The following is a 23039-nucleotide window of genomic DNA, read 5'->3' as shown; positions in this document are numbered from 1 at the left end:
TAACGCGACGCAAAGTCTCACCGTTTCCCGTAACACGTTACATATTTCCATGCTTGCGGCGTGCCCGTTATTTGCGATCGCCTTTTTCCGCACTGCGGCGAAGGCCGAGTTGACCTCTCCGAAGGCGGGAAAGTCGCAGGAACATAGAAAAAGTAAATAAACGGTAAATTGCGGATGGTCTCGTAAAAGAAAGAGGGGAAAATGGCCGAGCTGTTCGGGCCATTCAACCTGCAGCTAGACGAGCCCTGATAGGACGAGAGATGAAGGGATGAAGGGATGAAGGGATGATCCGAGGAGCGAAATACCTCGCGATAATTAACTTTTCACCTATAATAAATAGGGGGAGAAGATCCGGAAGTTCGAGGATGGGAGAATAGCCTTCATTTGAGCGAAACTGCAAAAAAGGGTTGCAAAAGAATCGAATCTCATGGAGGCAAAAGCTCGTCAAGATGTTATTCACGGATGGTTGTAAATTTTGTCTACTATTTCTTTAACAATTGATGTCGAAGTTTCGACTATTTTATCCACCTCCATAAAACATAAAAAACAAAAGAACATAAAATATATATATACGTACATACATTAGGGTAGACCTTATTTCGGGTGTTGACGAATTTTTGCCACCCCATCTTCCAAATAAACTTCAAATAATTCAAAAACAATTGCCTGATTTTTTCAGATTTTCACCTCAACTTTAAGATAGTCCGCAATGTGATCGAAGTTTCTTGTGGAAGTGGGAAACACTTTTTTTTCTCACTATGCATTTTGTTGTTAAAGTAATAATGTGCCAAAAAATCTGTAACTCCGAGGTCATAGTGGGCATTACTGCTACCGTCTGAGAAAAAATTCGCATCATCATACCAACTAATCTCGACGAATTGCACACCCTCGAAATCTGACTTTTTACCATTTAGGGGATGTGTAATTTGTCTAGATTACCTGTTATGATGATGTGAATTTTTTCTCAGGTATTAGCATTAATCCCCACTAAAACCTCGTGGTTACAGATTTTTTGGAACATTAATACTTTTACAATAAAATATAGACTGAGAAAAAAAGTTTTTCCCGTGTTAATTTCCATAAGAAAATTCGACCAGGATGCGAACTATCTTAGAGTTGAACTTAATGTATAAAGAAGTTAGGAAATTATTTTTAAATTATTTGATGTTGATTTGGGGGGTGGTCCGAAAAAAATTGCCAACACCTTAAGTAAGGACCACCCTAATACATGTATATTACTTTGAGAAGATCCTTTGAAAAATTTTCATTTTTATCTTGTACGTATTCTTTCCCGTTGTATTATATCACGTTTATACAGGAATTCAGCCAATTATTTTATTACATTGGTTCACCCTTGTTGCGCGGTGCAAGAGCTGCTGAGGTAACACAGCGTCATACAGAGTGGTCAATGAAGCCGGAAAAAACTGTCGAAGGAGTAAGAGAGAGAAAAAAATTAGGTGTTATAAATAGTCTTGACGAATTACTTTTTCGAATTCTCCTGTCAGCCTTCCGATCCTCCTTCGCCTCGGGTTATTCAAGAGTGACGCCTTGATTAGATGACTCGTGGAAGATGAGCAACCGCTCCACAAGCACTTTTCTAATATCTTTCAATTTTCCCCTTCCCCCTCTCATTCGCTTTCATTCCATCCCGAACACTTCTGTCGCGATACATATATGTAATCGCATAACTCGTCCGACGCATCCGTTTGAATCTTTTCCTGTGTCCATTTATAATTTACATATTACATACATAACGTAACAAGTCACGTGCGTGGGAGAGGCAAAAATTTTTGCCTCGTATAAATAACCTCAGGCGAACTTGCAGTGGCGAAATGTTTCCAGCATTTTCCGTTCGCGGATCCTGCGGCTGCTCATCATTTCTGGAGAAAAAAAGGATAAGAAAAAACAAAAAAAAAAAAGGGCAGAGTGTTCGGTGTGAGCCTCGGCTAGCCGCAAACTCGGCGGTTCACCATCAGATTCGTCAAATTTTCTCGCGATGATACGACGCCGAATGTGAAAACACGCGGGCGCAGCGGTCAGCCGCGAAAACGTTTTATTCGGTAATGAAAATTTCCAGAGAGATAGATAAATGGATGCATATTTATTTGATTGCGGGGTAATATTCCCTAGCATCCATAGACATATGTAAAAAAATTATACGTACATAGGAGAGAGAGAGAGAGAGAGAATTCAAGACTATGACACAAGGATAAGTGTTACAACCGGTTAACGATCAAGTTGGGACCTCATCCATGCGATGATTGCTTATAGACATCATTACGCAGGATGCGAGGAATACGCGTTCGGCACGTCGATTACGGCCTCTAATTAGCCCGCCGTTAATTATCAAAGACGGGATTAGGCGGCTGTATACGAATCTTTTGACGTCACTCTACGCATCTGAAGATTGCGAGCGAGATCTTCCGGAATTAGGATCAAAGATAGCGAGCGATTCCATTTCAAGTCTCGTTCATGGGGCCGAGAGCGCTCTCGGAGACCAATCGAACGAAGAAAACGGATGCAGGGAACTGAAACCTCGCTTCGGACGGAGCGATTCATCCTCGGTCCGACCGGATGACGTATTTCCCAATTGCTTGCCATCGACCCTATAATTACCCACTTCCTATATTCATCGCTAAGGGCGATTAAACGCGGCCCGTATCACCGATCAAATTCTGCACTTATGGAGAAAACTCCGAATAATCAAACTATAAAATATATACCTTACCTTGTCAAATTACAGTTTGTTTCATCGACGATGTGTTTATAAAAAGAGTTACGTTAAATCGAAGTCGTGAATTTATGGTGTGTTGGACGAAAATCTGGGTCAAGCTTATGGTGAAAATTTTTCCAGTGAACATTAATTTTTAAACACTTTAACAAAAGTTTTAAATCAGCATAAAATCCGAATCTGCGGTGATAATGATTACCGCGTATTCCCGAGTGAATATATTTCATCACTTCTGACATTATTCTTACAGGTGAAAACGTGAGACTAAAGAGAAAATCAAATTTGCGACAACGATTTTGGAATCTTGAATACTAATCGTAAGTCTCCTTGTAAGGGATGATGAATTTCGCTCGATTTGAACGCGCTAATTTGTGCAGTATCGTAGTTTACCAGCGTATTGCAGCTTTTACTCACTCTTCGCCTGGCCAGCTGCTGATCCAGCCGATGCCTGCATCCGACGAGACACTCCCAGAGGCCGATTCTCCCATTCTGATGGTGTCCGCGGCCGCTTCCGTTGTGATGACGATAATCCTCCTCGGCAAATTCGTACACGTCAAGAGGGTGCCGCGAGCCATCCGGACTTCCGAGGAGCGCCGTGGCCGACAGCTGATGGCTTACCGAACCGCTGTGAAAGGGTAGAAGCGATTATAATTTCATCGATAATCGTGTCGCCGCGTCTCGACGTCGTCTTGGATTAGCCAATCGCTAAACAGGAGGACGAGTCCTCGGCCGAACGGCGTGCGAAACAGCGTAGAAACCGATAAAACATTTCGACCGTCTTCGATGGGTCGGTGAAATTTCGCATCGCGTGGAAACTTCTACCCGGCTTCAATTTTCGTCCCTCGTATGATTGCAGACCAAAAGGGGGAAAATTACGGAACGGTGGATCCCTCGGCTGATGCGTGTAAAAGAATGTTGCGCGTGATGCAGGAACCGCGAGCGAGGGGGATGATAAAAAAAAAAAAAAAAAAAGAAGAGAGAAGGGAAAAAAAGAAATAGCAGAAAAAGTTTCGCTATACAGGGATTTCGGAAGGGACGGAAAGTATCCTCTTGTCAGAATTGTTTCGGTACAACCGGGTGGATAAGCTCAGATAAAAGCCTTTGGACGTTCTCGAGATAACTTGTTTTCTCTTTTTTTTCTCCCCCTGTGAACGCATTGTTAAACTTTATTTCCAACTGGACTTGATTTATCGTTAGAATCCACGGATTGCCGTTGTCTTGAGTCAGCTCTAAATTGAGCATTTAATAATTCAGGTTGAGCAAGTCTTTGTAAAGCAGGTGGTGGTAAAAACTTGGAAGGATTGGCAAACAGAAGGGTCATCGTATCGATGTTACAAAAAACGAAAATCTGTTTTATAGAATCATATGGAATGTAGATTGACGGAATATAGAAGAGGCAAAATGTAGAATGTTGAAGTATAGAATCGTCGAAATTCTCCCGTATTCAAAGTCATTCTGACGTTTCTACATCATGGCTTTCCACACTTTGACCTTTCTACCTTTTGACTTTTATATACTTCACTTTACGCGTTTGAAAAATACCGTGATACAAATCTTCGAGTCTTTGAGAAAATTCGGCGCTGTGATCCTTCTGTATTACGATATTACTACATTTTCATCCCCACCTTCGTAAAGCCTTCCGGACATAACAACTTTGCTTGCTTTAACTTAAGCTTGATTAAATGAATCAATCCGTGAATAAAGATTAATTCTTCGATCGATCAAATTTAATGGATTACTAACGAACAACTGTAACGTATGAGAAAAAAAAAAAGAAAATGACTATTACGAAAAAATTACGACAATTATAGTCGATCCATACTTCCCACCATCCCAGACATATCGCAGTAGTTATACGCCATAAATTTGGCGCAGGCAAAGTGTCACCAGCAGTTTACGCTGTAAGATACATGAATAATTCTCTTCGATAATCAACAACCGTCTATTATTCTCCATAAATTCACGACCTCGCCGTTAGACACAGTTCGTAGACTTGTTTTTAGCGCACCAAGATCAGACCGTGCAGAAGCTATACGTTGTACTTTTTACGCGTCTGCGAAGTAACTTGCAGGAGGCTGATCAGCACCCCCCGGGTTTTTCGGATTTATCGTATTGGTTTTCAGGAGGCAGAGGTATGTACGTACGTATATATTTAATCCTGAGCGATAAAATAACCGATCCAATCTAAAACAAAGTGGGTAAAATGGAAGGGGGGAAAAAATCACCTTTCACCCCGGAGCGGCAACAACGAAAACAATAATCCGATTCACGAGGTAGTCGGATGTCAAATGCAGCGGAGCCTCGGCCATTCCAATAACATGGAAAACTGAATAGCCAGTCATCATCGATCCGGTGGTCGGTGGTTATACATAAAAGCCAGGAATTTTTCTACATGCCGTACACACTCGGTACTCCTCCTCAAACACGTGCCGGTGATCAGTCAGGCAATGGCATACACCGCACGTCATATAACGGTTGAATGAAAGTCTTTAGAGCTTGCAGTTTTACCTCGGGTGAAATTTTTTCTCTATTATGCAAGCAATTATTATATCTGTGAATAAACGCTGTGATATGAAATATAATATTTCAAAGTAATTTTATTCTACAATGCGATTCACGTTCTATTAAAACTTTCCGATTATTTTACAACGTTGAAATTGTATTTTTTTCATATTCTTTTTTTTTCACAATAAACGATCAAACTTTTATTACTTATCGTAGAATTAATTGGCATAGGTATGTATTTGCGAGTAAAATATTACTCTTCGATTGGGTACGATAGAGCGCAGAAACGTATGAAAGTAATCGTGTTGGGTTTTAATTTAATTTACTTCTTCGTTAAAAAACGATAATTGCGTATATTTCGCGGGATTGAATTTCACTGATTTTGTTACCTTGCAAGCGTTGTTATGAGAGCAGAAAAAATAAAAACCCGGTTACTTCAGAGCGTCGAATATTCTGCTTCGCAAGTGTATAAAATACATGTAAAAAATTTTGTCATGCGCAGATCCAGATTTCGAATTTTTTTCGACGGAAAAAAAAAATAAAAAAATAACAACAAATTGCCCTCTCGATGGTCGTGACAAAACAATTTGATTCCGTTTCAATGCTCCGGTCGGTTCTCCAATATTCTCGGAATAATTCGAAAATGTCTTTTCGGGTATACTTTTAAGGGAATACGGGAGGAAAATTTCTGCCAGACTGGCGCCGCGAAATCTTTCATGGTTATACATCCGAGATGTAGACAATTCGGTGGAACCGACTTCCAAGCGATGTCCTTCGGGAATCCTGAGCCAGAAACCACGGAGCATCCTAGGCCAGGGCCGACCACGTAACTCGGGGCGCCCCGTACCGAGGGGCCATTTATTTTAGGCGGAGATCCTTCGCCCCCTTCCTCTTTCGCTATTTACCGCTCTCGTTTTACCACCGCGGTTCGGGTTTGGCCCACTGACCCAAAACCCCGCAGCGACGAACTCCGTGACCTCAGGGAATTTACGGCTCCAACGAGAAGCCGTGCTGCGGAACCTCGAGCCAACATTTTCGCCTCTCGTGATCTTTCGCCTCGCTTCCAGGACGCGAATGAACGACGAAGTCTTTGTCGGTTTGCGAAAACGGCGAACACCATCCGCGGTGGAAAAATCAGGAGTGAAGTCTGCCGATGGCCAGTGAACTAAAAATAATCGAACACGACTCGATTGTTTTGGTAAAAATTAACCGATTAATCGATTATTTCGTAGTTTTTTTAAACGGTGCATGTGAAACAAAAATTTGGTAAATTTTAGGATGTAGTCTTAATAGCGGAAAAGTTTTTTCATAATTTATAGCTTCGTTCAAAAGATTTTTCAATTTCAGGTGAAAATGGTCAGTTATCTTTCACTTATTATATGAAACAGGTACTTGGTGAGTAAAACAATGATAATAATTGATGCTTTAACGACATAAATTGATATTGTATTGCATCGTTCATGGGAGTAAATGAGCAAAAACCGATTGTGAGGAAAAATAATCGAGTCGGTCGATTAATCGAGTTTGAAACGTAATCGATTTGATCGAAAATCAACTGTTTTTGGTTGTTCTTACAGTTGCAACGAACTGAGCATTTTCATCGCAATTTGACCCTGCAAAATGTTATTATAAGATACACTGTAAAAGAAACTGCGGTGTCTGGACTTCAATAAACTATAATTTGGTCTAAATAAAAAATTATCCCGATGCTCAATTTTTGATTTTACCAGAAACATTGTCTTACGGTATATTTCCAGATCTGACAATTTCACCTTGTGCCACATTTCTTACAGCGTAGATATAGGAACGTGGAAAAAATCGTGGCTGCGCAAATGCGAGAGCACCGAAAAAGCATCGTGCGTCACTAATATTTTTCCCGCGACATTTATGGCTCACTATCAATATCGTTTCAGGACGATTTATAATACTCCTGGTACCCTTGCAGTAAAATATGTTTCGATGTTCCCCAACCGCTGGTTTTTCTTCGTCATTAGACGCACAGCCATTTTTCACATTCGCCTCTCCCTTCTCCGCTGTTTTCTCCTGCTGTTCAAGTTTCAATAATCCCTATGCAGTCATCTCGGAGTCATTCCGGACAGAATCGGCGGCGCTGTGACAAAGGATAAACGAAAGTATTCCGCACTCCTTAACAATAAGAGTACATAGTCGACTCGGGGAAGATGAGCCAGGATTTCGCATATACCGTATATATCTGACACCGCGTGTATACACGGGCCAGGATAGAAATTCTTCCCCGGTGTTGAATTGCACACTCGAGAGATTCGCGAGGCGAATTTTATTGCGAGCATGTACGGGGTGGTCTTTTCCAAACCGCCCCACGCGGATATCTCCGAGGCTATAAGAAGAGGAACAAGAAAAAGTCTAGTATTACATAAAATTTGAAGGGTTTTGAAGGCGGAAAGATAATGCCGATATGCGTTGATTTACGGTTTGCCTCAGTTTTGTGATTTTTTTAGTAATCTGTGATTTTCGACAGGGAACACATATTTTGACTATGTACGGCTTATACTGGGTTTGAAAACGAATTAAAAAACGTGAAAGGAAATATTCGATTCTTCAAAATTCTCAAAAAGTGAAATACTCGATCATTTTTTGGAAAATTTTTGTCATGTAAAATATGTTTTTCAAGTTTTTGAATTATCTTCAAACCGATTTTCTACCGATCGTAGTCAAAACACGTGTTCCCTGTTTAAGATCAGAGTGTTAAGAAAATCTCGAAATCGGTGCAATTCGCAAATCAATCCACATCCAAATTATCTTCCCCCTTCGAAACCCTCCAGGTTTTGTATCAAACTTTTTCTCGTATCTCTCCAAGTTATCGAGATATTCACCTGGGACGATTAAAAAAGGTACCCACCCTGTATATCGAGCCACCTAATATATTCCTCAGAGTTGAAAGCATCTCAACGTTCGCCTCGGCGTATAGAATTTACTTTGACTTTTCTCGAATTTTCTCAACTCACGTGCAGCTTTCCACCGTATATTTCGCCTCCGTTTTCACGGAATAACGGAGAACGAGAAAAAAACATTTTAGCATCTCTATGCGGAGGGCGAAAAATTGAGATGGCGAAGGATGAGGAGTGGGGAAAACGCCGCCAAAAAAATTACGCACTTTACCCATCCGCTGCTTCTTGCGTATGCGGATCTTCCCTGACACCGCTGGCAGTTCGGAATTTCCAAATTCTGCTGGTCCTTCGCAGCCTCTGTAAGCCGGTCACATTCCCGTATTAGCTAGGTGGAATTGTCTTTCTTTTGCCTCCGAAAGTGGAAGTTGAAGTGAGGAACGAGGGGTCAGGGGTGGCCTCCGACCAGCGCTGCTAACATTTCTAAAATGGTCCAAATCGACAGGGTGACGTTCGGTCCTCGAATAGGTAAGCGGGAGGATCTTTTTTACACGCCCAACGTAACAGGAATCGATGAGAGGCCGCGGGATTCTGATTCAGGGGTAATATATTCACGGCTGGAATAAACGAAATTGGGTTAAGGAACTCGGAGTTGCCAAGTTGAGAATCTTGTTACCTACAAACAGTTTGAATCGATGAGAATGCCCGAGGTTCTGACCCACGAATATAATCCTCAATCGAATCGAGGGTCCTGCTCTACGGGTCTTGAATCATGAGGGGGAAAACTTGTATCTGATAGAAAAAAATTTGCTGTGACGAGCTTGGAAGTTTTGAAGAAATGACGCGTCAAGCACGCTTACGGAGATAATTATTTGCTCTTTTTTTTCGTTTGTTTTCAACAAAATCAACCTGTAAAAGAAGTTTACAAAACAAAGTAAAAAAAAAAAAATAAAACAAAAGAATTGTTCAATGAGAGGTACAATTTATTATACGTTTTGTTGTACGGATATGAAAATCATAATCATAAATAAATGTACTTGGATTGCAAAAGAAAATTGATTTGAAATCTTAGTATTGACTAGTTTTAAAACACTCGCTCGCTAAAGCTCGCTCGGGGTCGGATGCCTAGTGTAACTGGTTCTAGTTGTAGGGGAGACCGGGTCACGATGACCCCCCAAAAAATTTAGGTATTTGCTTCACAGTATACAGAATGAACACTGTCTTTGTGCATGTGATGCAAACCGAATCTGCTCGTAAGATTTTTTCTACGTAATGCTACAAATCACGTTTACACATGCATGTCAGTATAACGTATTGTGATTTTATGACGATAAATTTCGTCAAAAAATACCACGGAACAATCAGCTGATCGTAAATTCTGACAGGAGCGACGATGTACGATTTCGTAAAATAATGAAGTAATACTTGTTTGACTGTTTCTGCGCAGCTGGATTCAAATACATGCATTGATTCATACAGTTTACTAAATCTATTCGGTGGACGAAGTGTAGTATTCGAATTTACCGAATCATCAGAGTCACTGATCAGTCGCTGCAATTAAATAATACGTGATATCTAAAATTTAAAGAATGTTTCGTTGAAATGGCAAAATAGTCTCTGTCGAAGGTGTCGAAAATAAGTCTGTCTTGGAAAAGAAGTGAGATGTGGAGTTATTAGTACGGACACTGGCCACTTAGTAAGCTAAATCAGTACAACTAAACTTTGTTAATTTTAGAACTAAAAGCCTTCTGCATCGGAACAGATTTGTCATTTTTTCCTACTGATTGGCACCGTGGAAATCCAGAAACCGCAGCCAAAAATACTAGGATCCAGAGCCGAGAAAATTTTTATCGCGTCCACCGCGAAAATACCGGGTCTCCAAAAACGAGTTCCGAACGGCTGAATCTTAAAAATTTTTGGATAAGAATATTACGAAATATCGTTCAAATCGTGTCCTTTCATACGCCTTAAGTTTGAATAAATTAATTCTTTTATTAGGTTGAAAAATGAGAGGAAATATGCTTTTTTTCAACCTTCGAAACTCACGTAAAACGCCTCAAGGCTTCCCTGAGCAATTTTCTCGGGGTATAAGACACATAAGACACAGTATCGAAGGTCGTCTGGAGCTGGAAGGCGGTTGAGATACGGCGTCTTCCTTCACCAGAGGGCCGATGATCCCCGACGCGCAGGGATCAAACGCAACTCGCCTATACATTATCGATGGGGCGAAAAAGGGTCGGACGTGCCTCGGTTCGGGTAAAACATTCGTTTTAAAGATAAAGGTGGGGCCGGAGTTATAAGCGCGTTCAACGCGTCGGTATGCAGAACGAGGACGAGGACGACGTTTATTCCTACAGGACGAGGTGCGAAGTCAGGATCAATCGATCCGCGAATTGCATTCGGAGCGCAGCCGTTATCGATCATCGGGAGCTTTTCACCACGGTCATTTTCCCCATTTTCCCTTTCTCTTGTCCCTCGCAGACGCTGCGCCACTTAGGATCCCTTTCAGACTCCCCGCAAGGCATTGCGGCTAGCTTCGGGCACTTTGGGAGCCGAAGTCGCGTGGCGAACGATACGCAAGTAACTTCGCCCCCCTTTCCCGAACGTTTCAAAAATATCTACCCGGCCGAAAATTGGCCTTCATGAGGTAAAATCGATCTTTCCAGTCTCTCGGTTCCTCCGCCTCCGGCCGGGCAGTTATGTAAGCGTAATTCCAGAGGCTCATCGTGCAGCGAAACCCGCGAGAATTGGGCAAGCTTTCCGAGTACACCTTGTCGCCTCGAACCATTCTACGGTTTTGAAATTTCAATGCCTTTGCAGACCTTTTCCACATACCCCGGAGGTTTCGGGACCTCGCTTCTGTATTCCGAGGGAGCAAACCACTCTACGTCAGTTTCTCTTTCGAAACGTTTTTGCACCCAGCACGCGAGATGTTGTCACTTTGGGTTCCTTCTTGTCGGAGCTAATTTCCTCCTTATCGCCTCCTCGCCCATGGCTAGGCATCGGCTGATATGTTCCTGCGTTTTTCCGCGAACCCAGACGCCTAGAGATGAAAAATCTGCGAGAAATCCGGCTAATTAAAAGGATCGATCCCGCTCCCCGTGCTTCTTGGAATTCGGTCGGGGTAGCAACGCTGTCTAAAACCACTCCGCGCCTTTCCCCCCGGATCTCGTAACTCTGAGAGATGAGCTAGGCTCTGTAACAAACTTTCCAAATAAACGATGTTATACGGGAGTTACGGAGCTCCGACGAGGAGCCTTTAGTACCTACACTTACAGTTTCCTCAATTTTGTATATACCGGAACCGCGGAAAATATGTTCGCGCGAAATATCTCGGACGACTTTTTTCCCGCAGAATTAAAATCGGCGATAAAGATTTTAGCGATAAAATTAAATTCGTTTTCACAACTGCGGTGTATTTCAAAAAACTGAACCGAAAACATCATTTCCTGCATCGGCTGCCTCGATCTTTTTCTTTCTGATCGCTCAATCGTTTAAAATGAAAGATCGTGACTTTGCAAATTTCCAAACGAAGCGTCCGGTTTTCGTTGCTGCTTTTTTAAACTCTTCTACCGCATCAAGAAATACGAATTTGTCACCACGGCCGAGATTTCAGGGAATAGTACGCTGCTTTCTGGCATGATGAAATCTTTCGCGGACGCCGGAATACATGCATAAATAAATAAATAAATAAAACATACCGGTGAAAATGTATTCAGCATATCAACGCGTCGGCTAAGTGTAACTCCTCCTACATTTTTTTCATCCGATTTGCAAGCGCTCGGTGTATAACTGAGAAAGAACGCTGATGCATTATACATATGCACGCGTATGTACGTCTCGATACACATGAACATTTCTAATGAACATATATAACACAATATATATATTATATATATTATTATATATATTATATATATATATATATATATATATATATTGTATGTACAGGCGTATCCTTTATTGTGTAAAATCATACCCGCTGCGTGCATTATCGTCGCTTTTTTGCTCCCGTTATTATAGCCGTCACACTTCCGTCAGGTAGGTATATATATGACACACTATATAACTACGAAAACGTTTTTCCCCCGCTCTTTTCACATATAAATTTATAACGTACACATTATCGTGACAAAAATTTTCCACCTACGTCATTTCAGCGGAACGAACCTGCTCCGAATAATCTAAAGATTAGATCGCGGGTTTACTGTGAAAGAAAATGGCCCGCAGTTATTCGGTCGGATATACGGGGCGAAAAATCGACGATGTCTTGTCGCGAAAAAAAGGCGCGGAGTAACTTATCGGCTCGGCGAAAAAGCGAGCTCGTTCTTTGAGCTTCCCGGGTTCCAGCATTTTTCAAGCCACTCAGCCAGCGCCCCTTGAAATTAGCTCAGCTTAGCTCCTCTCCGAGTTTTTCGATCAAAATGAATCCCGAGACTACACTAATCCTCCCTTGTTTCGCTCACGAAAAGCGTCGTGTCTGGACCCCCAAATTTTACCATTAATCGCTTCCGACCTGCGCTCATGGGCTCCGAAATGTTACAGGCTGCCAATCCCCGTTCCGTAACACTCTTTTCCCTCCTTAAGACGGGAAAGAAAAGGTGAGATTCGGTAAATCGCTAACTCTGCAATAACGAAATTAACGTGAAATTTCGATCGATTCGTGACTTGATAATTTTTATTACACATCTTAAGTAAAACCGTCTTCTTGTAAAATTCCGAATCTCAACAGCTGTTTCAATTTTCTTTTATTCGCATCATTCTCGTGGACAAAAATTGAGCGAGTGGTTTGTTTGCTCAATCAAAAGAAAACTAAAAAGGATCCACTCTCCTGCGAGCTCTTCTCTCGAGATGAGATATTTTTTTTTTTAGGAAAATGTCCGAAACTGGCGTGCAGGTATTTGCTGATCTGTCGTCTGACACGAAAACGCGATGTCACTGAGATGCCAGCTCCACCTAAAGGACTCCGGGGATTTATGCGGGTACATATATACACACACACAGACACACACCGTAAGGACGTGAGGTCAAGATAAACAAGCCGGCGGAGTCGAGATCAGCGGGATTTGTATCCCGACTTGAACTGCGTGGTAGAAAAATTAGTGCTAGAAATTTTATCCTGATGGAAAAGATAAATTCTCTACCACAATGGAGGTACTTAAGGCAAGGTGAAACTTTTGCTCGTACGTGACACACCTACAGCGTTATATGTTACGTACCAAAGTGTATTTTCTCACGCAAGATTTGATATACGTTCAGCTCGCAATTGGATTTCGCACCGAAAACGAACAAAAGAAGACCTCAAATTACGTACAGCAATATTTAAACAGCCAAAACTCCCTCCGGGGGTTAAAATTTTTTTTAATCCGATTAGCTCTAGACGGAATAAATTACAATCAGCCATCCGCGTCACGTTCAATTATCATTTTATTATAATACGTAATTGAAGAACGCCCGTATCGCTGTTCATTTCTTTTCATATTTCGCAAATTTCACTTACAACGCGATTTCATTCACATTTCCTCCATATTCGTTTTTTTCCTCGTCCATTTTTCCAAGCTGCGGATACTCCACGTCGCGTCGTGTAACGTCCCATTTTTTTTTTCTTCATTCTTTTTCCATCTTCACGGTTTTTTTGATTTCGACGCGAGTTCTTCTCGGCGTCAGTTCGCAGGTTCGACGCGAACACCTTGGACCCGAGCCTTGAATCTGTGTTTAATTTCGCGTGAACAATCCGCAGTCGGTCGCATTGCGGTAAAGCCAGGCTGCATCCACCTTGACGACGACGCCGCGACGCGACGAAGCCAAACACAAACTTCACGCTTTATCTCTCCAGCGTTCCCCTGAATCTTCAACGTCACCTACACATGTACCCACAATATACACAGAGGTATAAGGTATATAAATACGTGTCAGGTATGTACGTACGTACCAACGTAGACTGCATATACTGCGAACAGTAAGCCCTAAAATCCCGAGCAAACAGTTTCGAAAATCAAACTTTGGCACGTCAGCCAAGATCCAGGTGTGTCTATAAATTTATAGGTATATTAAAAGCTTTGGGATGCTTTTCGCTTCACACCGTTCATCGCGCCATTCGGAATGAAAATTCGCGAAATATTTGGCGTGCGAAATTATTATTCTCTTCTCTTTCTTTTCGGCATACGATTGAAGAGGGATATCTACGCAGCTATATACGAATAATTTTCTGCTTATAAGTCGGTAGGCATCCGCGTACTTTCGCCTCTGGGAATTAAAGCTAAATTTTACCAAGTTGTTTTTTTCGAAATATTTCACTTATGATTATATGGTTAAATTTCGCAAGTGCAAAAAAAAGAGAAAAAACACAGATTTATTGTTACAAAGGGTGAAACCATCCGTTTTACTCCCCCCACCCCTTTCTGCTCCAGTAGTCGTCATAGATAAAAAAAAGCTTCATAGATAAAAGATGAATAAAGCTGCTTAGTCAGCCGATATTATTGTAATAACAGTCTTGTTTTAGACTTGAAACTGCGAACACGTGTCGTGAATAATAGTGTTTTTCGATACTAGTGCGCAAAAGTGGCAATGCCCGCACAAGCGTAAAGGCGCAGCACGAGCCCGGAGACGAGTTGAAGGGCGAGTGTGGCGCATTTACGCGAGACAGGCATTGCCAACTTTCGCGCGTGTATCGAACTTTTTTTTTTGCTACACCTGTAATGGAAAGTCCGACATACACGATTATATTTACACGAAACCACGGCGCGATGTCTGTTCAGTGACGATGTCGAGCACGGCAAAGAGTGACAAAATATTCCGTCGGTGGCGCTAGTGTAGCTGTTTGCGAAATGCGCAACTGTGGATAAAAGCGCGACCGTGTTTTTTGCACACCGCTAGCAATGTGGGAAGGTTTTTTTCTTACACCGCTAGCAATGCGCGAAAGTTTTTCCCGCACATGTGTATAAAAGACTACTTTCGGTACTTGTAAATGGTGCATAAAAATGGACTTTCCATGCAGGTGTTGCAAAAAAGCATTTTCCTTGCCAATTTATTTTCGCCTGTTTGATTTCCCTTTTCCACTTGACGAACCTTATTATTTTCTCAGTAACTCCCGACAGAGTTACAGTATGTTTCGGAATATAGTTTCAGAACTTCATTTATTTGACCAAAAATTATTACTACAGCCGATTAAACGCGACATTGAGAATGACAAACTTCGCTATCTATCACGAGGGTGTTAAAACTGTACAAACGCTGTTGTTGTAAGAGCAGACAAGTCTAGACTCCGAAGAAGTAGTCTAGTCGATAAGCTCAAAATGGTCTAAAATAGAGATACTGCTCTTAAGATTATGTGCGATAGCTCATTGGACTCGGAATGACGCCTGGACAAATGTACAAAAAAATTTTATCAGCACATAAAAAATTGCAAAAGTTACAATTAAAGATTAAAAAAAAAGGCAAAGTACAAAAATTATTATAAACAAGGTATGAATATTTCTTTAACTTTTATGGCGTGATATTGTTGAGTATGTATATAAGAAAAGCTCCACGAAGCGAAATATTTTTGCAACGATTATTTAAACATTTTTTTTCATTTACAATGAAGACGGAAGTTGCAGAAAATTTTGTTACTTAACAATCGTTTAACTTGTTGAAAAATTAACTTTAAGTAAAATATCCAACGGGGACAAATTTTTTGAAGTGTTCAAAATACACCGTAATTTTTTCAAATTTTAAAAAAATATTTAATACCTTAAAAAAATTAATCAACGTGTCGTACTCGCTTTTGACGCCGCGCGCGCGACCTAAAAACGAAGCGCGGAGACCCATTTTCAAATTAAAATTATAAATAACGGAGATAGAGTTCCGGAAGCAATAAGTTTTTTACTGGAAATTTCCTCCTCTTTAAGAATCTTTTTTAAAAATTTCAGAAATATGAATAGTCTATGAGATATCGGCGAAAAACGAAATGCCTTTTTTTTTCATCTTTAATTGTTTATAACTTTTGCAATTTTTTATGTGCTGATAAAATTTTTTAGTACATTTGTTCAGGCGTCATTCCGAGTCCAATGAGCTATCGCACATAATCTTAAGAGCAGTATTTCTATTTTAGACCATTTTGAGCTTATCGACTGGACTAAAGAGCAAATACAGAAAACAACACCGCCGACATATGAAAACAGGCGACAAGTGCCGAGAATCGGGAGATCCCTTGGCGCAAGTAAGAATATTCACTTTACGCGTAAAAGTGTTCTCATTAAACCGCAAGGGAGGCGGTAAGAGTGGGTAATGCGGAGGGGATGAAGTGAGCCGACGTTTCGCGGGGCGCGTTTAAAGACACACTCCCTTGATCCAGGCGAAATTACTTTTTACAATTACGCCCGCGAGTTCAAGGCTTACATTATACAATACTACACTGACTTATATTCGAGGGTAGCTTTCCCTAATTATGACGGACCGGGTCGGTTAACGCGCAGATAAGTAAGCGTAACGCCCCTCGCAGCCAATCTTCGTCGTCTTGGGTCGAAGCCTCGCCGAGGAATTATGATATCTCGTTTCGAAACAGGATCCCCGTCCATCCCGATTTCAATTCGCGCGCGTCGTTGCAACCGTGTAATTTCATTAATCACTCTCGATCCTCCGAAGCATCCTTTCAATTCCGGCTATCCGCCGCCCGGCTCTGCGGAATCAACGGCGGAACTCACCGACTGAATCGAATTAAAAAACGATTAAACCCATCCGCCGGTAAGGACGACTTTTCGCTGTTTCCAATCTGCGAACCGTCTTCGTCGACGAGACTGTTCCCCGAAAATAATAATAACCACCTGGCTATCTGCGCGTCTGTTTGATACCTACGAACTGCGATCACCTTTGGATTCAGAATTTTCATTACATTTTCTCCTACCGATTTAATACCGTTTCGCGAATTTTTCATAACCAGCGACTGTCTTCCCGCCTGAAACAGCCCCTTCGGTATAATTCGTATGTATCCGATTACACCGTAACGATTTATTCGTCTGATCGTTGTACGTATGACGCGTTATCGATATGAACTATTTTCGTAGCGAGATCAAGATTCGGCACACAGACCTTTCGAAAATTGATCGATAACGTTCAAGTGGCGCTGATATCTACACGGGGTAAATATTTTAACGGATGCGATTTTTTATCTCTTTGCGTACCTCTCTCTCTCTCTCTCTTTTTTCTTGTGTAAAATATCGTTTCACCCACCCGGAAAATATTTCTATCGCGACTGAAATGTTGTGAGAGATAACTTCTTTCCCCTCTGACAATCAGTCAGCAGCCAGCAAGAGTTGCTAGACGAGGGATGTGAGAAAATAATTTTTGTATGAAAAAATCGTTGCGCGTAAACTGTGGTTTAAGAAATAAAAAATTAAATAAAAATGGATTAACAGATGATTTTTCATGCCACAGTTCTTTTGATCCCTATCATTCACAAGTTTTTCGTCAAGATATATACTCTTGCAAACTGTGATTTCAGTATTGAATTATTTACAAGTTCATCACATTTTTATTTATACTATTTCAACAACAACAAGCTGGAAAAACATTTTTTCGCGATACTTTTTATTACTGTGAAAAGGGAACAGTCTGTCGATGATCTGTCCGACGAATTACCGCGATGATCTCGAGAACGGTGAGATAAAAAATCTGAAACTGACAGGACTTGTCAGCCAAATGAAAAATTATTAAAAGAAGAATTGAAAAAAATGCGTGAAAAAACGAATTCATAAAATTTTTTCGTAATAAATAAATAAGCACGGAAAAACGTTATCGTTCATTTATCTATAAGTTAGAAAATATGAGTTTGTTGGTAAAAGATCGAAAATCGATTCATTTCCGTTAGACGCGAAAATTCAAATTAAACGGAACATGGCAATTTTTGATGCCCATTGGCAGTTGGTGGCAAATTCCTCGAAAATTCCAGATTTTTTCATCGTGTAATTTCCGAGATCATCACGAGAGTTCGTCGAACAGACCAACGTTGCCCCTAAAAACCTGTTTTTCAGATTCTCGAGGTTTCGAAGACGTTCAACGATTCGTCGAAATTAGAAAAAGTGATTTTCCATCGAAGCCAATACCTCTCTCACACCACCAAAGGTGACGAAAAGTGAAATAATAAGTCTTTCTTCGGATGATGCGTTTCAACTTCCAACTGTCTGCGGAAAATCTGACCCAGCATCACGTTTCCTGCGTTCAACGCGCCCAAGGTACTGATCGACATAAACACGGTTATGTCAGCAAGGCAGGAAGTAAATGCGGGAGAGTGATAGAGAGAGAGAGAGAAAGAGAGTGCGGATAAATCAAAGCTCCAAAGTTTGCGCTCGTCTCTGACAGCCGTATCAGGCCTTGGAACAAGTATATTGTGTGCCCATGGTACACGTGTACCTCGGAATACATACGTCGACGTGACCGCTGTAGGTGGCACATAAATCCATAGAGATATGCGGGCTGCAGTCAATACAGACGACGATGTGGGGGTGGAATCAGGAGCCGGGTGCGGAGTTTCATAAATATGCAGAAGTACGCCGGTAGCGCCAACGCGACTCGTCAATTTGCTTAGTTTTCATCCCGTCTGTTGAATCACGGATTGTTCGTCTTTTCGTTGTGACGCAATTCGATCGGAATCGTTTAGAATTTTGAACAGAAAAAATGTTGTTATTGTCGAAATTAAATTATTCGTGCAACGGTTGCGTCCCGCTGAACAGTTAAAATGGAAACGCGGGGGTCAAAGGTTGACGCGTGCGGGGAGGGGGTTGGAATAATTAATAACGAAGCGAATAACGTGGCGGAACGGTGACCCAAATTCAAGAGAGAGTGGGAGAGGGAGAGAGATTCACCGTCGTAGTAAATCCAGATTAAATAGAGCTCCGGAGACCGCGCGACCACACAAAGAAGCGTTCGCGGGTGGCCACAATAAACTGACGAGAACGGGGGTCAGGATGGAGGACAGTTACTGCTCGAGAGAGGTGAATAATTACGGCTTACCCCATTCGGCGAGTTCGAGGAGGGGGTGCAAAACGCGAGGCATGCATCGAAGAATTAAAAATTTACCGTCCGATACGTACGCAATCTAATTTGCGAAAACGTTACGTGGCTGTTTAGGGGGCCGTTCGTGTATTAGCTAAGGCTGAAACAGGGGTAGGCCATTCAAGAAACGTTGTCAAATGTCACCCTGTAGTAAGTAGGCATTTCGGGCAATTCGTGCTCAAAGCCAGCGCGCCGTCTGCTTGAGAATAGTGAAGAAAAATTCTTCGAAAGTAAGCGTTAATAATTCGTAACTTGCTCGGTAATAATATATTAGGAAATACAGTGTTTGTTGCTTGCGTTTGAGAATAAATACAAAATAGAATGTATTTAGCACTCAATGAATAATGAATTCACGTTTTACTGAACATGTTAATGTGTATTAATAATTAATATTTAATAAAGTGGGAATAAGTTGATCAGGATGTGACTATAATTGGCATTCTTGTTATTCGTAGGTAATGAATCGATTCGATAATAAACTTTTGAAAAGTGTTAGCTAAAGTGAAAAAACAGTAGTGGACAAAACAAACAAACGTTACCAATCGTTGTCATTAGGGGTGGGATGGAAAAATCTGTCAATAATTCGTTAGCTAATACTTGGACGGCCCCCAGGAGGCAAAACTCGAGGGGTTGATGTTGTAAAAATCGAGAATCGGCGGGGTGGGTCCCCATGTGCAGTTATTTCATAATATGGGGGAAAAGCGCTTTTGTTTACACACCAGGCACTTGCAGAATCTCATTTACTATGCATTTATTCCTACTACATACCTAGTGGGGACGAAACGTCCACGCAGCTGGATTACGTACGCAATTTAAAGCCGCGTTCTTTCGCTTCACCTGAATGTGGATTCGAGATTACGCCGATGTCGTAACTTCGGATTGCGCGCTGCCCGAGCTCGAGGGAAAGTCGTGATTTTTCTACTTTTTTTCATCTCTCTCTCTCTCTTACGATTCGCTGAAATAATGTGTTTTTTTTCCTCTGCCAACAGCGGCTGCGGCAGCAATGAATTCAACGTTTTGTTATTAACGCGCGGTACACCAGGGGGGGGGAAGAGAAAAAAATCACCAACAATTTTCAGACCTTCGTCTGATTACACTGACACACCGACGTACGTCCTCTAAAGCTCGACGCACAACAGCGGCGTCAACGCGAGCGGGATTGTGCACTATTCGGTCACTGAAATGGGGCGATTCAATGTTCAGCTACTGGAGGTGCCCCAAATCTCTCGACAAGTTTAATTACGCCGGCTTTGATCGTCCGGCTTTTCCACAATTTTGGAAGCTGTTCCGCCTTGATAATTAACAATTTAAAGCACCGCACACGTCCAATGGGATTAGCTTAATTCCCTGAATGATTCGTAGAGATAGGCTCTTTCCATTACCTACGTACAACCAAGTTCGAACACGTACGCAACAACGTGTTTCGTAACGTAAATTTTCGCGAAAGTTATGCTTCGTTTGTAAAATGTTCCTTTGGAGGTATTTCTACATCTTTACACCAGTAATATTCCAACGAACAATCAATCGCGACATGACCGAAGCACCGGAACATTTCCCATCCGTTACCCTTGAAAATCAACAACCCTCCGCGACCCTGAAAGACATTATTTCATTTTATATTCCGCCACTCTGTTCTTCTTCGGTCATGGATATAAGGGTCGCGGCACTTTGGAGTGGATTTGAGGGAAACGAGTGGCGGGATCGTCTGGCTCACCTGAGGTACTCCCTGGACGCGATGGACTCCCATGACATGGCGGTGCCTCTCTCGCCCCCGTCCCTTTCCTCTTCGTCCCTCTCTGACGACCCCCACTGCCAGTCTCATCTTTCTCCACCGCCATTATCCCCAGCACCGCACCTGCAGGCCGCACTCAGGCAATACATAACACCTCGGCGAAGTCACACTCCTGCGGCGTTTCTCGATCGCGAGGACCGGGAACCGGCAAAGGCTTCCCTTTCCTCGTAACGGACACTCGGCGATTAAACGACCAGCGAAAACTCACCCGGGCCGCGAGGATTCGGGTTTCTTGACATCTATGGTGCCGATTCGGTGGTTCTTACGGGGTTTTCCGGCCTCTCAGCACAGCTCTTCAGGCCTTGAAGGTCCCGGACTCTCCCGAATCGCAGCTCGAAGGTGAACCGATAGTGGCTAAGTGTTCCGTTCTGTTGTGTCACCAGATTCTGACCCGATTATTGGCGCAGCTACTGCTTAACTGACTTTCCCAGTGCCGTTCCTTGTCCATTCAGTTGATCTTTTTTTCAAAATTTAGCGCAGCTCCAGAGAGAGGAACTCGTGCAGACTGCGGCGAATGGCTCATTAATCCACTGCTCGGTTTTTATTTTTGCACGATACTCTGAGCCACGAATTTTGTACCGTATTGTTCTCTGGTGTACCTATTGTTCGCTGGTCTTCTGCTGGATACAGAAGTACAAGACTGACGGCCTCGACTCGTTTTCCGCACGTTTATCATCGACACGCGTATATTCGTGGCTGAATGACAGCCAAAACTGGCACCGAGGTTTTTGAGCTTACCTTCCAAGTTTCATACCCGCTAAGCTATTGCGTGGTTCTGATCAAGATTACGAGGCGGTGGTAAACTCGACAGATCTGTCAATAGACTAGAGTTTGCATATAGTTCAGGGCAGTAGCAATTATCGGAAATGAGTTTAATCGCTCGACCTTTGCTCCGCTGATTAGAGAGGGCTCGGGCAGTTGTTTGTTACGCTTCGGAGCCCGGGAGAAGATCGTACCGAGCAATCTCCGGAAAAATTTCTCGACCAGGAGAAAAGTAAATTGTTTGGAGCTTGTCCACTCGGCCGTTTAATTTCTCCCCGCGAATCAGGCTGCGTTATAAAAAAATCCGAGCGAAAGAGAACGCTAGGTAGTCGTCTGAGTGAAACCGAGATGAAGATGGAGACTGAAAACTTAAGATGCGAAAAGAGTTTACGGAAGGGTAAAGAAGTATTTCAAGAGCGACAGTCACCCATCCTCCAATTACATCACGATTCACGTTTTATCCTTGCACACTGTACGTAATATCCTTAGATGGGTGAAAATTTTTCCATTGAACGTAGTCCGACTTTTAGAGAAAAAAAAGTAGTACAACGAATAACAAAAGTGGCACGCTTATTAGCACTTTTAATCCTGTGGGTGGTTTCCACGATTACGTAAATACATCGCAGTTCGAACAGGATCCTCCTTTTGAACCCTGTCCTTCCCACTGGAACACTTTCAGAGTCTCAGAAGTACGAATTCGTTTCGTAGATAACGAAAAGCTTTGACTGTAATCGGTGTACGGAGGGTACAGAGAGTCAGTGGTCTGCAAGGTGGTTCTCTTGGAGCATGCAGCGTAGTTATTGCCAGATCGCTCGAGATTGGCCAACACTTTTATACAAATATTGATAACCAAATTTCGCTGTAGTTGATTAGGCGAAACATTAGGCGGTTCACGCGTTAAAATTTAATCCTTCGAATCGGAGTAGCGAGAGATCCTTGCGGTAACGGATTAAAGTCGGTTCACACGTTCACACGATCTCCGAGCGGACCGAAGGCCTCCGATTCCGCGCCTACTTTATACAAAGTATGTTACAAAGTTCGGACGTCGACACTCCGACCCCGGGTCCAGTGAAGGTTAGAGGTTCGCCGATAGGCGACGGTCAGGCCCTGTCGAACAACGAGGCTGCGGCGAAGCTCTGCCGGCCGTGGTTGGAGCCGAACTGTCGCGCCCGAGCCGCAGCAGCCCGCAACACACGACCCTCCACCCCCTACCCCCCTCTTTTTCATCCCCTTCGCCGCCTCGCGCCATTCCATCCTCGCACTTCTCCGCCGCTGTCGTATCCTTTCTCACTTACATCTCGCCGACTATACGATACACCCACCGACTTCTATTGAAGACTTGCTTTAATCATGG

General features: G+C 42.4%; 1 protein-coding gene across 1 annotated transcript in view; it reads right to left on the bottom strand.

The window, feature by feature from the left end:
- Window positions 1-22824, bottom strand: part of LOC124217375 (43 kDa receptor-associated protein of the synapse) — a 45391-nt gene extending 22567 nt beyond the window's left edge. Inside the window, exons 1-2 of the mRNA XM_046622835.2 lie at window positions 20846-22824; window positions 3146-3356 (exon numbers count right to left, since the gene is read on the bottom strand). Coding sequence (XP_046478791.1) covers window positions 3146-3356; window positions 20846-20883 — 249 coding nt within the window. The 5' untranslated portion in view covers window positions 20884-22824. The remainder of the gene's footprint in view (window positions 1-3145; window positions 3357-20845) is intronic.
- Between the last annotated feature and the right edge of the window lie 215 nt (window positions 22825-23039).

The sequence above is a fragment of the Neodiprion pinetum genome, chromosome 4, assembly GCF_021155775.2.
Source record: "Neodiprion pinetum isolate iyNeoPine1 chromosome 4, iyNeoPine1.2, whole genome shotgun sequence".
In the NCBI taxonomy this organism is placed as follows: Eukaryota; Metazoa; Arthropoda; class Insecta; order Hymenoptera; family Diprionidae; genus Neodiprion; species Neodiprion pinetum.
Note: the sequence above shows the minus strand (reverse complement) of the source record. Positions and strands in the feature narration are given on the sequence as shown.